General features: G+C 46.2%; 1 protein-coding gene across 1 annotated transcript in view; it reads right to left on the bottom strand.

Annotated features, from left to right (window-relative positions):
• Positions 1-15,894, bottom strand: part of LOC111838967 (uncharacterized) — a 64,434-nt gene that overhangs the window by 26,588 nt on the left and 21,952 nt on the right. Inside the window, exons 3-5 of the mRNA XM_072716621.1 lie at positions 14,896-14,960; positions 14,352-14,812; positions 11,035-11,258 (exon numbers count right to left, since the gene is read on the bottom strand). Of these exons, the coding sequence (XP_072572722.1) occupies positions 11,035-11,258; positions 14,352-14,415 (288 nt within the window). The 5' untranslated portion in view covers positions 14,416-14,812; positions 14,896-14,960. The remainder of the gene's footprint in view (positions 1-11,034; positions 11,259-14,351; positions 14,813-14,895; positions 14,961-15,894) is intronic.

The following is a 15,894-nucleotide window of genomic DNA, read 5'->3' as shown; positions in this document are numbered from 1 at the left end:
TCCGACAGTCTGAGCAGCACGGACTGGGTGGCTTCTAAGGCCGCCTCCGATGTTGGGGCAGCAATCAGGAGATCGTCAACGTATTGGACGAGGGTGACACCCTCCGGGAGAGAACATCCCTGCAAAGCCTGCTTTAAGGCCTGATTAAAAATGCCTGGAGAAAGTGCGAACCCTTGAGGCAGGCGTGTGTACCTTAGCTGACAACCCTTGTACGTGAAGGAGAATATGTCTCTGCACTCCTCTGCTAGAGGGAGACAGAAAAAAGCATTTGCCAAGTCAATACAAGTGAACCACTTCTGTTGTGGGGTCAAATTAGTCAGGGCAACATATGGGTTTGGAACCGGAACCGTGGGGGTCAGCAGGAGGTTGTTTATGACACGCAGGTCATGGGCCATTCGATACTTCCCTGTCCCGGCCTTTTCCACCGGGAGAATAGGGGTGTTCCACGGAGACGTGGAAGGCTCCAACACCCCAGCCTGTAAAAGGCCGTCTATTGTCTCGGCTATCCCGTCCTCTGCTGCCTGCTTATGGGGATACTGTCTGAGCCAGAGGGGACCTTCCCCTGGCTGAAGTTGAAACTGCACTGGTGTACAAGCTATTAGTCCCACATCTGTGGAGCTGGTGGACCACAGTGCATCTGGTAACGATGCCAAGAGGGCTACTGCCTTCGGGTGATCCATCTTTTCACGCCCATGATCTCTAGCTATCTGCTCATGCTGCAAGAGGGCTGTGTCCTGTGCTGCGACCTGTATGCAATAAGTACTGCAGGAGGGTGAAAAGGAGATCTGTGGGATCTGGGTCTGTACCCAGTCCTTGGTCTCTTTGGCCCGTTTAACCATCGGGCCCAAATCTTTGGCCTGATGTTTAGGATGGAGGGCTAGAGAGACATGTGGGACAGCCTCCTGTCCCATCATGTACCAGGTCACTTGTTCTGGGGTAAGCACCGTGGCTGAGGCTACTCCTTCGGGACCCACGTATATATTCCTAGAGGCAACTTGCCATTGGCGGCCTTCCAGGCCCTCAGTAAACAGTTCCTCATACCATTCAGTATTTTCCCTATCATAGAAAAGGGTCACATGAGGTGGGTCAGGGGGGGGCACATAGGGCTCTAGGAGCGAGATCCAGGGCCGCCACGCTGAGTAGGCCGCCAGGATGCCAGTCAGGCCGGGCTCCAGTAGGCCCCAATAGATGTCTGCCAGGGCCTGATTCTGGATGGGCTGGACCAACCACTGTCCCGCCCCCGTGTTCCGGGCGTCACAACGCAGACGAGTGCCTTCCGGCAGGGTAACCACCAGTCCATCCGCACTGCACAAAATCGAGGCGCCCAACTTCACCAGCATGTCCCTGCCCAGGAGATTCACTGGAACTGAAGAAGACACAACAAAAGGGTGGAGGAAGGTCTGTTTCCCCACCGCAACTTTCACAGGTTTCGTTATTGGCAGTCTCTGTTCTTCTCCCGAGAAGCCCACCACGGTCACTGTTGAGGCAGACAAATGATGTTTCTCTGGGACCACGTTAAGAGTGGAATACGTGGCTCCCGTGTCCACCAAGAACGGCAGTACCTTATCCATGACCAGGAGGGAGAGCATGGGGTCTGCCTCCCCTGCCTCCCGGGCCGCTCGTGAGCACCGTCACTGGGGAGGGGGAAACCAGTCCCACTCCCCCCCCTCCATCACCGGGTAGAGCCCTGCTGGGGGAACCGCCTGTGGGTGTGGTGCCATCACCTGTGGGTTGGGTGCCTGCACCTGGCCTGTAGGAGGTCCTCCCCTGCCACGTGCACTGCCAGGAGCGGGTGCTGGACAATCCCTTGCCCAGTGGCCTTCTGCTCCACACCTGTAACAGACACCCGACGGCGGTCCCCCTTGCGGGCCGCCCCTTCTCCAGCCCCGGCCCCTGTATCCCCGACCCCAACCGCCTCGGGCCCTTCCCCACTGTTGGCCCCACCCTCCCGGTTGGTAGGTGGGTGTCCCATTCCAGGGACCCGGTGGTTGAGACGGTGGTCCCTCTGGGGAAACCCCCGCCACCATCTGCCTCCCCTGCCCTGCCTTTTTGTCTTGGATCGCCTTTTTTCTGGCTTCACCCACCTGCAGCTTCAGCAGCTGCGACTGCAGTTCCTTAAGGTCGCCTTCCTCTTTCTGTGTTTCCTCTTTTGCCCTCTGCAAATGATGGACGACATGCCTGTCCCACATCTGAGATTCTGCTCCTTGGAGATCTGGGTTGTTTAATATAGCCCCCTTTACTCCCGCTGGGACTCCCTCCATTACTGCCCGCCTGAACCATTCCCGCTGCGCCCCATCCTGCCCTGGATGGCACCCGGTGTACCGGGTCCAATCCTCTTTACATTTATCCAAATATTCTCTGGGGTGGAGCTTCGGATCCCATGTAAACTTTGGGATCACTGCTCCGCTTGGGGCGGGGAACATCTCCCGCATGGCGTCACCCAGGTCCATTATCACTGCTGTCAGAATCACACTATTTGCCACTGTCGCAACCCTTGCTCTGTCCTCTAAATCCTGTAACGCATGCTTAGTCATACATCGGGCTGCCACTGCCCGGAAATCCCCCAGGGCCAACGTCAGACCCTGAGTGAGCTGATCCAACTTATCCAGCCACTGTCCTCCCCCCTCTGCCGGGGGAGGCAGCTTGTCTGCCAGAGCCTGCACATCCCCTATTGAGAAAGGTTTATATCTTTCTCTGCCGCCTGTTCCTCGCAATAGAGGTGCGACTAGCTTTGTCCCTTTGGAGCGCAAGCCGTATCCATTTCCGGACGACCCTTGCGCTCCCCCTATGTATTGTGCACCAAGTGCGTCTGTCTGGTTTTCCCCTAAAGGCTCTTCCTCACAGTCCTCAAACCGTGCGTCCTCCTCCGTCTCCTCACAAGTCCCCACTAACTGTCCCACCACCTCTACTTGCCTTTGCTTCCTACCACTTAACTTTAGCCTTCTTCCTGGGGTGGCGGGATGAAATATGCCATTCTCCCCGAACTCCTCTACTTGCTCCCGCGCTATTCTGTTACGGAACGCTGGCTGGTCTGGTGCCCGTGCACAGTGCTGTAAATCTAACCTGTCTCCTGTCCCTTGAGAGGAGGACTCAGCCTCGACGTCTGAGCCCCCGTCTGGTTCCTCCTCCATTTTCTCCGACCGCGCACCTGCTGAGACCTCCCGCGTCCCCTGTGTGCGAATATGGAGGGTTCCCCCTGTAACATTAATCATTGGGCACATGTGGGCTGGGGGCGCTGTTGGAAACAATCTCCGGCCTGTATATGCCGGAGGAGGATCCTCACTGCCCGTCTGTGTGCCTTCTGCAGGAGAGGGTGACTTACACTCCTCTGTTTCCTCCCTATGGAGGTGATCTGTCCCCTGCCATAATAGCGCCAACCTCGACCACTCTCTCCTTTCGCTCTCATACATCTCTACCTCTCTCCTTAACTTCCCCTTTGTCAGCAGACTAGCGGTCGCTCTTTTACACGTCGCTTCGTCCCTGAGACTAGCCTGCTCTCTCTCCTTTTTCCACAATAGTACTCCTAATGAGCACCTGTCCTCCGCTTGGCATCCAGCACTCCGAATCGCCTCACACATGCGCTGCCATGCCTCCGTGACCTCTTTCTCCTTATTTTTCTCCCTGCTTGCCCCGGCCACTGCTTCCTTCACCACCCGAATTTGCCTTACCAGGGGCTTCCACACTGTAGTTTTAGGAGGTGACCATCCTCCGTCATCTAATTCTCGATCAAACTCGTGATCCATTTTTTAGTGGACCTGGCTTGTTAGTATTATTTTACTATTATTCTGAGAAGTGTGAATTACCGTCTATTACTCAGTTTTTTAAAGTTTCTCTTTTTTTTTTTCCTATTTTTTATTATTTTTTCTTTTAGTGTTTTCTTCTAGCAGCAGTTTTGCTTCTGGGTGTGGGTTCACCCAACCACACTTCCTACACCTTTTCAGTGTAGTGGAATGTCCTACTATTAAACACCACCAATACATAAAACAGCCTTACAAACAATAATTCTTCATTCATATTCCCCGGAGTAGGGCATACCTCATACTCTTAATCCCAGTCAAATCCTCACATTCATACACCTCCTAGCATTTTTGAGACACCTCGCCTCGGGACTTCCAGCCCTTTTGGAGAGGGACCTTAGTTCCTCTCCCCACCTTACTTTTGGGGGTCTTGAATTCCCCGGGTCCCAATACCCAGCTCGCCTACCAGCTCGTCAACCAATAGGGAGGTCGCCACACCCAAGACTATGCGGGGTCCTCCACCCTCTATTCCTTAAAATTGGTCCGGGCCGTCTTTTCCTTACCTCTTTTATTTACCAACTTTTCGGCCGGACAGGGTCCCTTGCCCTCTATTCCCTTCTTCTTTTTTTTTTTTTTTTTTGCTATCTCTTATTATTTTTTTTTATTTTTTATATCTCTTCTTATTACTTTTTTTCTATTTTTTAAATCTCTTATATTTTTTATTTATTTTTAAACTCCGGTTTTTCTACACTCACAGACTTACCATACTCACTCCTTATACACAAGGCATAAACCACACAAGACACAGTACATCATCCCCACATGTACCTGGTACCTGGCAACCCCCTCTCTGTGCTAATTTACAGACGGGCCACTGGACACTTCAAACTGCTCAATTTAAGATTACCAATATGCAGATTTTGATATAACAGGCTCTGCTTACCTCTTCTAGTCGGCGCCTCGCAGTTCTCTGTGTCCAAGTGGGTTCCGTCGAGACTTAGCCGAATCTTGCAGATCTCCTGCTCATCCCGGACGAGCCCCCAAATTGTTGGAGTCAGAACTCCGCCGGGTCCGTTGATGAGAAGAGATACACTGCACAGTCGAGGAGTGGTTGCAAGTCACCAGTTTATTTCTAACAGTTTGCATGCAAGCTGGGAGCAAACATCCGACATACATTCAGCATGTACAAGAAGATGCTCGAACTCTAGGGGTCGGCTCTAGGTCTTTATAGGCCTTTTGGGGTGTGGCCCCCCTCGTCTGTACTTTTCCATCTACGTGACTACATCATACTTTAACTTTGCTCTAGTTAGTATGTGTGCATGTTCCCAAACAAGGGTAAAATATGAGTGTCAGCAATATGATGGGTTCCTGTTCTCTTGCTGTCTAGAACAGGGTCATCTTGACCTGTTCTCTTGCTGTAAGTTCCTGCTTTCTCCCATTTACGGGCAAGATCACCTCATCCCAGTCTCAGTTCCCCTGTCTATTCTCTTCATTGGGTTAGAGGCCATGCAGTTATAAAATTATTAGTTGTATTCTTATATGTTTAACCCTTCAATGTCCAGCTACCAACGTCACTGTTTATGGATGCCTGTTCCTGACGAATAAAATAAATCAATAAAAAAATATGTGTCTTTCACCAAACATGTCAGTATTTTATTGTAATTCTGTATTTCTGTAGATCTCGTATCCAAGCACTATTGAACTGTTTTTGTGTTTGTTGCGATAGTAGAAACTACTTATAATGACCACGCGAGTAAGTTCGTCTGAAGAACGTGTTCTTTACTGACTGAAAAGCATTTCTTCTTACATCATGAGGGGTGGGAACAAAAGGGAAAATGCACTATGGCAAATTACATCACTTCCCCCTCATTTGAAAATAAAGCATAAATGTATTAAACCAACAAATACACTTTGGTGATCCTTAACAGCACATGACATTGCATAACATAGTACATACATCTTATTTCTGCAAACAATCAATATCTCACGTAAACCATATAAACTACATGATTTCCATAGTTCTTTTACATCCAAGTCTGCTCTCTTGAATGTCCTTGCATTGTCCGAGTAAATAACCTTACAAAGTCCCCATCTTTTTAAGGCTAACAGAAAGTTCTCCGTGGTCTGATCTGAGACAAGATCCAAATGCACTGCCCTAGTGACAGCACAAGTGAAAACTGCAATGTATGCCTTCCTTGCGTGACCACTAGACTTGACGTGCAAGGGTCCTGTTACTTCGAAGGGAGGTGACTCAGTAATTCTGTCTCTTGGCAATGGAGCCGTAACTTGTTGAGCTGGTTTTACGTTTAGTCTTCTACAGATGTAGCAGTGTCCTATAATACGCTTAACCAGCTGTCTGCCCTTCAAAATCCAATACCTATCCCTCACTTGTACTAAAGTATCTCTAAGTAACTCAGACTGCTGTAACCTTCCTCCTCCACTGACGAGGCCGTTCTCATCTAGAAACGGTTTCAAATCCTTAATTTTTGAGTCTCCCTTTATGTCTTGTCCTGATCTCAGCTGACAAATTTCTTGATGGAAACTATGTTCTTGTGTCACCTTTATCCAGTATAATTCTGCTGAAGTAAGCTCTTCTGTAATGAGCTCCCCTGTTACCCTTTGACTGGAGCGAGCATTGGCTATAAAGCGCTTCACTCACGCTGTTACTCTCAGTACAGTTTTCAGCCTACTATACTTGTTTAGGTCCACCAGCGGTTCAATTTCCTCAGTGTTGGTAAGACATACTGTAACCTGATATTTTGCTCTAAGCTCCATGTTGGCCTCATCGGAAACACAGCTCTCCTCAATCTCTTGTGTCTCTTCAACAGACGAATGGAAAGTAGGTCCATTCCACCATAGGTGATTCTCTGTGAATTTGTTGTCTATTTGCAAAGGTTCATGTGATGAATTGAGCCTCGTTTAACTGACAGGAGCTTCCTATAAGGTCATCGACACAGAGAGCGTTTCTCAGCACCTCCACAGTCTTCGGTTGCTCTGCTTCGTACTGGCGAATGTGATTTTGTATCGTTGCAGCTAATAGAAACGGACTTGAGAAAACTCCAAACACTACTCTACTCATCCTCATAATGCGCAGCTGCTCTTCATCAGCCTTGGCTGGATGTCCGTGTACCCACAGGAACCTAACAGCATCCCTGTCCTTATCTGCTAAGGATATCTGAAGAAAGGCCTTAGTAATGTCTGCTGTGAAAGCTATTTGGTGCACTCTGAATTTGATTAACACATCTAACAGGTTAGGATTTAGATTCGGCCCAGTTAGCAGACAGTCATTAAGGGATGGACAACCCTCCACATGTGATGATGCATCAAATACAACTCTTAGTTTGGTTGTTACCTTATCCTCACGAAGGACAGCGTGGTGTGGTAGATAATATTTCACCGCCTCCGCCTACTGTTCCTTTTCCAAACTATTCTCTGGGACGTCCTCACACATGCTTGAGGCAGGTAGTCCTGTATGACATCATTATATCTTGCAAACAGCCCTGGATCAGTTTTGAACCTTCTCTTTAAACCCTCAAATCTTTTCTTAGCAATACTGAAATTGTCTGTGAGATCTGGCTTGTCAGGTCGCCATGGTAACCCAACCATATAACGTCCATTCTCTACTTTTATTGACCTTTCAAAACTCTGGAGTGCCACTGTATCATCTGGGCTTGGGGTTTTCTTGTCAACAATCCCTAATGATTCTATCTCCCAGAAAGCATGCAGCTGTTTTGAGATCTGCATATCCTCATCTAAGCTGATGTGCATACAAGCTGCCTCAGCCACACTGGATGAGGAAACTGGCCCCTGCACCGTCCATCCAAAGCTGCTTTCAATGGCAACAAGAGAGTCTGTGATTCTCTCGACCTTACCAGACACCACTTGCCAGTAAAAATCGGCCCCTATCAGTGATGACAACTCAGGATCATTATTGCCTTCTACGGGGAAATCGGCAAGGCGCAGACCCTTTCTCTTGCATTGTTCTTGAATGTGGTTCCCAGGTACCCTTATAACACACTTGAGGGGTTTCAACTGCTTCAATTTGAATCCCTTGTCATGTATGCCACACACTTTCGAGCAACACCCTTACAACATTGCGTTTTGTTGTCACTGCAGCGGCCAACCCAAAGGTATGGAGATGTAATGTCTCTTGCCTCACCACCGGTAGTTTAAGAGCCTTCACTATATATGCTCTCATGAATAAAACTTCTCTGACTGCCCCCATCAAGCAGGCAGCGAATGACTCTTGTCCCTGCTGGGCCTTCTGTCCATGCCTTGACCGTCTGAAGCAGTATAGTGTTGTGACCACCAGATTTCAACTTTACAATACTGGACACAGAAGATACCACAGCATCTGTACCACTGCTGCTAGTGTCCGGCTACAGCTGGATTTGATCACAAATAGACTGATGATGTCTGCATTTACACAGGGCACATGAAACGCCTTTAACCCTGCAGAACTTTGCTATGTGTTTTGGACCTAAACACACAAAACATCTTCCAAGTTTCCTCAATTTCTCTTTGCAGGCAGTTAAAGAACTGTCTGGGCAATGTTCTGGCTTGAGGTCAGGACTGTCACAATAAACACAGGTCAGAGGAGCATTACTGCTCGTGTGCAATGCAGCTGCTGATAGCGTGCTCCAAATTTTGGTTTTACGTTCACTGAAGGACGCTGGCCTGGTGAGCGTTTTATTAGATTGTGCATTGTCCTTTTGTGTATTGCCTGACCTTGTCAGTTGGAGTGCTCTCTCCCTGCTTTGAACTTCCTTTTGCAGGAATCGAATAAGTTCGAGCACGTTCCATTCACCATCATTGTCTGACTTACGGGTGTAAGCTAAGGCAAGGTCATCTGGGATGAGCTGTAACATTACTGAGCATAGCAGACAGCCATATGTGTCACTGGACACGCCTAAAGATTCTAAACTGCGAATCTGTATTTCACACTCATCATAAAGTTGCCTTTATCATCTGCCGATCTTTTCACAGGAGTCAAGTGTAATAATTTTGACATATGAGCAGTGACAACAATGTCCTTTCTTCCAAACCGCTCACGCAATAACTTTATTGCTGAATCATAGTTGTCATCAGTCATGTTAAGTCCAGTTACAGCCTTTGCTGCAGCACCAGTTAAATAGAACTAAAGGTAGGAAAATTTCTCTCTTTTACACAATGTTTCATTACTATGAATGGCTGTGTCATATTGACTCCAGAATTCCTACCACTGACTGATTTCTCCATCAAATTTCGTTATCTCTAACTTGGGCAGCTTAATAGTCTGCTTATTCAGCGACATGTTCGAAATCACGCTTGCATTGCTCACCCGCACACTTTCAGCTTCCCGACCTTTCTGAATATGTCTGCTTGCACGAGTCTTCCAGACAATAATGCGTTCTCGATACTCCAGCGCGCCTTCAATCTTCGCCTCTAATTCCTGCGTGAGAGTCTCATAAGAACATAAGAACTATACAAACGAGAGGAGGCCATTCGGCCCATCGAGCTCGCTTGGGGAGAACTTAACTAATAGCTCAGAGTTGTTAAAATCTTATCTAGCTCTGATTTAAAGTAATCTCATCTTCAATGCCTATGTCTAAATCAATCAAACTCTCTTCTTTCACCGACAGTACCGACAGTGCCTCTCTTAGCTTATCACAGTCTGGCTGGTCTTTACTAACCTCCTCCTCAATCTACGTCAGTAGTCGTGTTATCGCCGCACGAATCACACCACGCTTTCGCCTAATTCGCTCCAATGCTTCAGCCATTTCTGTAAATTCGGTAGTCTCCAACCTCAGGTTTAAATTTAAGTCCAAGCCTCAAACCTCCCACAACTCGATCCTTGTCCCGGGTTTCGGCACCAAAATGTTGGCGATAGTAGAAACTACTTATAATGACCACGCGAGTAAGTTCGTCTGAAGAACGTGTTCTTTACTGACTGAAAAGCATTTCCTCTTACATCATGAGGGGTGGGAACAAAAGGGAAAATGCATTACGGCAAATTACATCACTTCCCCCTCATTTGAAAATAAAGCATAAGTGTATTAAACCAACAAATACACTTTGGTGATCCTTAACAGCACATGACATTGCATAACATACATTTTATGTCTGCAAACAATCAATATCTCATGCAAACCATATAAACTACAAGTGTTATCTGATTAAATTTTCTCATATAAGTAAAGCTATACCGTACACCTTGCAAGCACTCCTGTGAAATATCTACACTATTGTAGAAATGTGGTTGCCACTCTGCTAGCCATTTTATCAGAATTAATACACAAATTAAATAAAATAAAAAGGATATTGCAAAGCATCTGTTACATTGGAACATGGAAGTGGCACGTAGAAATCCTGCCCCGGGACATCTGATATACTGCCAGGGAGCTCGCAATTTATGCTATACGAAAATGCATGAAAGTGCCCGGGGCAGGATTTCTAAATGTGCATTTCGCCCAGTACACTGTAACAATGGGGAAGCTGCCATCCATAATCTAAAACTAAAAGTCCACGGAAGTGGCATGTAGAAATTCTGCCCCGGGACATGTGATACACTGCCAGGAAGCTCGCAATTTGTACTGTACAAAAATGCATGAAGGTGCCCGGGGCAGGATAATCTAAAACTGTTGTGGTGTTTTCCTCCCCAGCCAAATCAGAAGTCTGGAACCACTCGTGTAAATCGAAATGCAGTCTTTATTGCAATAATGAAGTTAATACAACCAAGGCTGGACAAGTAGAAGTGTGTCCAATATTGTTTTACACCAATTTTTATACCAGTTCTTATCATGTAACAATATCTCGTCACTTGAACATCATCATCTCTTCAACCATTCACAATCATTGTTTTCTCCCTTAATCCACACCCCTGGGTGATAAGTTTCTCCATCATTTCTTTTTTTTTAAAAAAAAAGAACATAATGGTGGCGCGACCATCTCTACTTGTTTTTTTAAAAATACTCAGCCGTGAACTCAGGAGTATCCCTTCCTTCAGTTGCAAACCTTGGCAGCTTCAGCCTGTTGCACATTGTCTAACTAGAGGGTTGATAATACATTTGTCCATCGACAGTGATAAGGTATAACACTAATAAAGGTGGATATTCATAGATCTGGACTAAGATAAAGTAGCTAACAAAAACTCTTGTTGCTAATATGAGGTGCAAATACATACTCAGTTGATTACATTGTGTTGATTACATTATAATGATTACATTGTAATGATTACATCATGGGTATTTGGCATGCTTATTAATAATATCATAATACTTATATTCTGTGTTATATAGTGCTACATAATATTCCATACCCTGTCCAGAAATGCCCTGGCGATGATGAGTGGCTGGATGTCTATTTTATTTTTCCTGAAATCAATGACCAGCTCCTTTGTTTTTGTGGTGTTGAGGAGCAGGTTGTCGACTCTGCACCACTCTGACAGCCGCTCCACCTCGTCCCTGTATTCCAGCTCACTCTCCTTGCTCGAGAAGAGTCCGATCACCGTCGATCTGTGAACTTGATGACCTTGTTGTTGGTCTGCATGGGGACACAGTCATGTGTGCAAAAAAGCGGGCCGAGGCCATCACCACACCCCTAATATACATATGCCCCATCCAAGCAGAGTCCCGCCGACACGCCACACACACATACAAACATCCACTCTCATCAGACACACTGGCCTGACACCAAGGTACCCCACCAGTACCCAAGCCAATCCCACCAAGAGAGGCTACCCAACCTCCCCAACACCCCCCCACCCCCGGAGCCCTGGGGGCCAAGCTGGTGCTGACCCACCCTCCCCGGAGGGGCGTACCCTTGGCGAGACGTAGTCCCCCAAACGCAAACGATGCCCCCGCCCAGGAGCGAGCTGCCCCCAGGCCCCCATGCGTGGATCCCGTACCCCAGCCCGCACCTGCAAGGCCCCTGCTGTCCGGCCAGGGCCGCCACCCCCCGCCAAGGGCCACCAGGAGCCCCACCCACAGCCACCAGGCAGCCCACCAGTGGCCCACAGCCCCCCCAAGCCCCCCCGCTGCCCAAGGGGCAATGAGGACAGCAAAGCTATGACCGACCTCCCTCACTGAGTGATGAAGTCAATTACTGGGGACCAGAGAGAGTTAAAATTATCCAATTGATTCTTGGAGGAGACAGACATTGTCTCCACCCTAATGTGGTCCAACAAGAGACTCCTGTACTGAATAATACTCAAGTTATTTTTTGATTTCCACTTCAGAAATATAGGTTTTTCTGGCAATGCACAGGCCATTGAGAACCATATGTGCTAAATCCCTCTCCTGATCAATATCACTTAAGTCACCTAACATGCATAGTTTCGGGGAAGCTGAAATATTATTCCCTAAACATGTTGATAAGTCTTCGCATACCCTCTGCCAAAACCTCCGAACAGGCATGCATTCCCACATGGCATGCATATACTCATGGGGTGTGCTACTTGTGCAGTTAGAGCAGATGTTAGAATTTGTGAGACCCATGTTGAACATCCTTTGTCCTGTATAGTGCCAATTCCTATAACTCCCTGCAGTACTAAGCGTGTCAAATTCAGGGTTGAACACCACACTGAAGTCCCCTCCTATTATAAGTGTGGTGTCCGAGTGATCAGAGAGTGAAGTAAAAAGTATGTGAAAGGCGGAAGGGTCGTCAACCTTAGCGCCACACACACTTGCGAGGCATACAGTATGTTCATATTTTTTGAATAGAAAAATTAACTATAATAAATCTGCCTTTTGAATCTATAATTAGAGCCCCTGAAGTCCCATAGAGTGATTTTTTAAAATAACATGTGCACACAAGAAAATAACTGGAAATTTAATGGAATGATTGGTAGTACAATGTATTTTCCTATTTATGAGTATGGCGACTCCCCCTTTGTTTAGAGTTGTAGCTGCCTGAATATACATGAGGGAACTGTGGTGAGGTGATTACGTCAGCTGTCGGTTTTGATAAATGAGTCTCCTGTATGAGGACAATGTCTGCATATAGTTCTTTCAGCCTATTAAAGAGTTTATTTCTCTTTCCCCTGGAACCCATGCCACACACATTCCAAGTGACAAATTGTAATGTGCTCATTAGGGGTGTGCAAAGCAGCCGGTATTTGTATCTGTATTTGTATTTGTTGAGGGGGGAAAAGTATTTGTATTTGTATTCGTATTCGAGTAAAATTCAAAATAGGCGTAAAAATCCAGTTTTTTTGCGTTGCACTTCTAATTTACGCTATAGTGTAAGTATTCTTTAATTATATCCATTATAATAATTATGGATATGCAGTAGACAGAATAACTTAAACGTACCATATAACTCCTACAAGTGCATACAATTCGACACAACTACACAAGCATTGTTTTAACCTTTTTAACCAAACGTTAACGTTACTCTGTCAACAGCCTATTGTCTAAATTACCGAGCTAACAGAGCTACGTAAACAGAGCGAACATGAGAGCACCTGATTGCAGACGTCAATAATGCAGCGTAATGGAATAATCTCCCGATCAAACTCTGCTTCCCGAAAGTTATAAACTGCCTCCGGAACCCAGTTAAGGTACAAAAATCTATTCAACAAAAATAGTGATACAGTTAAGTCTTTTTTCGCTGAGCCGAGCCTTCTCTGTTACTGTGTGGAGTAGCCTGTGTCAGTCACCTCTTTTACTCCCCCCCCGACTCCTGAACTCACTCACTCACTCTTCCGGGCATGCACTGCGGTCTCAAGAGGAAACGCAGCTTTTTGATATAAAGTTTTTCTTGTTCCCGAATACAAATATTTTTTTAAGTATTTGTTCGAAATAAGTATTCGTAAAAAACACATTATTTGTGCCTTTCCGAATACCGTATTCGGGTTCGGCTCCACCCCTAGTGCTCATCTTTGAAGTAATTTAACCGAATGCGAGGGGCTTGCTAAAGTGTGTGTGTGTGTGCGTATATGTATGTACGTGCATGGTTGCACATGAATGCCTGTATGTGTGCATGTATGTGCGTGTGTTATGTACATCCTGTATATCTGTGTCTATTTGTGTAAGAGTCTGCGTCAGTCTGTGCGTCTGTGTGAATGGTCTGACACTAAGCTGTTTCTGCGTGTATGCTGTGTGGGGTGCAGTTATGCAAACTGTTGCATTAAATACCATATGGGCGGCTAGCTGTTGTGGTGAGAGAGAAAAGAAAGAGAAAGAAATGAGGACAAATGTAAAAAAGGACAAAAGTATAGTAATTGTCACGCCCCGCTCCGTCCGCTCCCGATGTGTGCCACGCCCACCTCGTTACCTCGTGTTCAGCCCTAAATGTGATCGCCTGTGTCCTATTAAGTCTAGCTTGTCTTGTGTATTTAGTCCTCGTCTGAGTCAGTCTTCCCCAGACTTGTCATTGTAGTGTCATGCGTTGGTCCTGTTTCCTCGTCCGTCTTCCTTTAATAAACCCCGTTTGCCCGTCAGTCCGGCTCCATTCGCCTGCTTCCCTACTCGCTCACCCGCGAACCGTGACAGTAATAGTGCAAATACCAATAATATATTTATGACACATTTTACCTCACACTATGCTGTTGAGACAAGGAGATAATGTTTTTCCATGAAAACATGTCTGATAGCAAATTATCAAAAATGCAAAGTCAATTTGGATAGCGATCACCTGATTTTGGATTAGTAGAGCCAGGGGGTGGTATCCCGGTCCTGATACAACTGCCCATTAACATACAGCTTGTCCACAGCGATGATAGCTTCGGAACATCCGTCGATTAAATACTTTCTGAGGGGAAATAGGACTCTGCGTCTTCCTCCAAGACAGTGAACACAGTGGAAGGTAATATATTGACGGTGTCCACTGGGAGAAATCCATTTAAACTGCATTATTGTGCACAAAGTGTGACCATTAGTCATATACACAGTCATGTGCCAAGCCACTCACATGTGTCAAATGTGACAACACTCACATTTTGGTTTCAGACCCTGAAGTACGCTGCTGCTTTATGACAAAGACTCCTCTTCACAGGCTGTGCAATGTCACATCACATGTGCTATATTTTTAAATTGCTCCTTTTTCATGCCTACACAGACACGGTGCTGCCATCTCTCGCATCCATTGCAAAGTATCTATAGTAAGATTGACAACATACAATACAACAACAAATCGCTGTATTTTTCTATGCATCTATAAGTGCATTGATAGTTCTTACCCAGTCACCATCCCGATCTGTGTCTTGAAAGTGTCCACACCATTGGCATGCCTCCTCAAGAGATACTGTAGGTGAATAAAAGCATGAATCCAAATCATTAGCAGACATATATTCATCATAGTCCCTAACTTTGCCAAGCATTCTTCACACAGCCTTCCAGTTAACTTTGTCTCATACAAATGAGTGATTCTTTCTCCTCCTTTATTTTACTAGTTATAATTGTACTTTTTGATAAGGACATTGTAATACACATGAAGTCTTTACTTCTCTTTACATGTTAGCAGTTGTGTCTGCCATACAATCATTCAGTCCGTTGTGTGGGTTATGTTGTACAAGTTGACTAGTCTGACTCCCAAAGTGTGGAAAACATAGCTAAAGGGCCTTTCAAAGGGGCAGACAGACATTTACTATCATCATTTGAAGTCCTGTGACCAGGGGCTGAGCTCTGTGCCTATGCCTCACAGCGCATAGCACTGAAAGGCTATGGTACCGACACAGGTGGAACCATCCCGTGGCCACTCTCCATTTGTCTTTACATTCCAATCAGTACACAACTTGCCATAATCCTTTCCTCTTCTTCCTTCAACCACCTCTCTACATGTTTTCCCCTGCATTTTTTTCTCGCATACTTCATCTCTCTCTCTCAAATGCTGTTTCTCCCTCCGGATCATAAGCTGGATCCGGTCCCCATTCACTTTTACTTGCCTTATTTCCCATCTCTGTTCACCCGTCACACAGCACGCTTCAGCTGAATTGTTAGTGCGCTTTAAGCCTTTACTTCGTTGCAAGCCAGCCTTTCACACACAAACCTGCTATAAGCTTTTACTTCATTGCAAGTTCATGTCTTACACACAAATATTCACGTATACCACACACATGCACCTGTTATTCTTGTTTCAACTTTAGTTCTGTGCCTCTGCAATGGAAATTTTTTTTTCCTTTTTTTCTCTGCTTTCTCCAATCCTTAAAAGTGCGACACGCCAAACGTTGTTTCACCCA

Source organism: Paramormyrops kingsleyae, chromosome 1 (genome assembly GCF_048594095.1).
Source record: "Paramormyrops kingsleyae isolate MSU_618 chromosome 1, PKINGS_0.4, whole genome shotgun sequence".
Lineage (NCBI taxonomy): Eukaryota > Metazoa > Chordata > Actinopteri > Osteoglossiformes > Mormyridae > Paramormyrops > Paramormyrops kingsleyae.
This window is presented reverse-complemented; position numbering and strand designations above follow the sequence as displayed.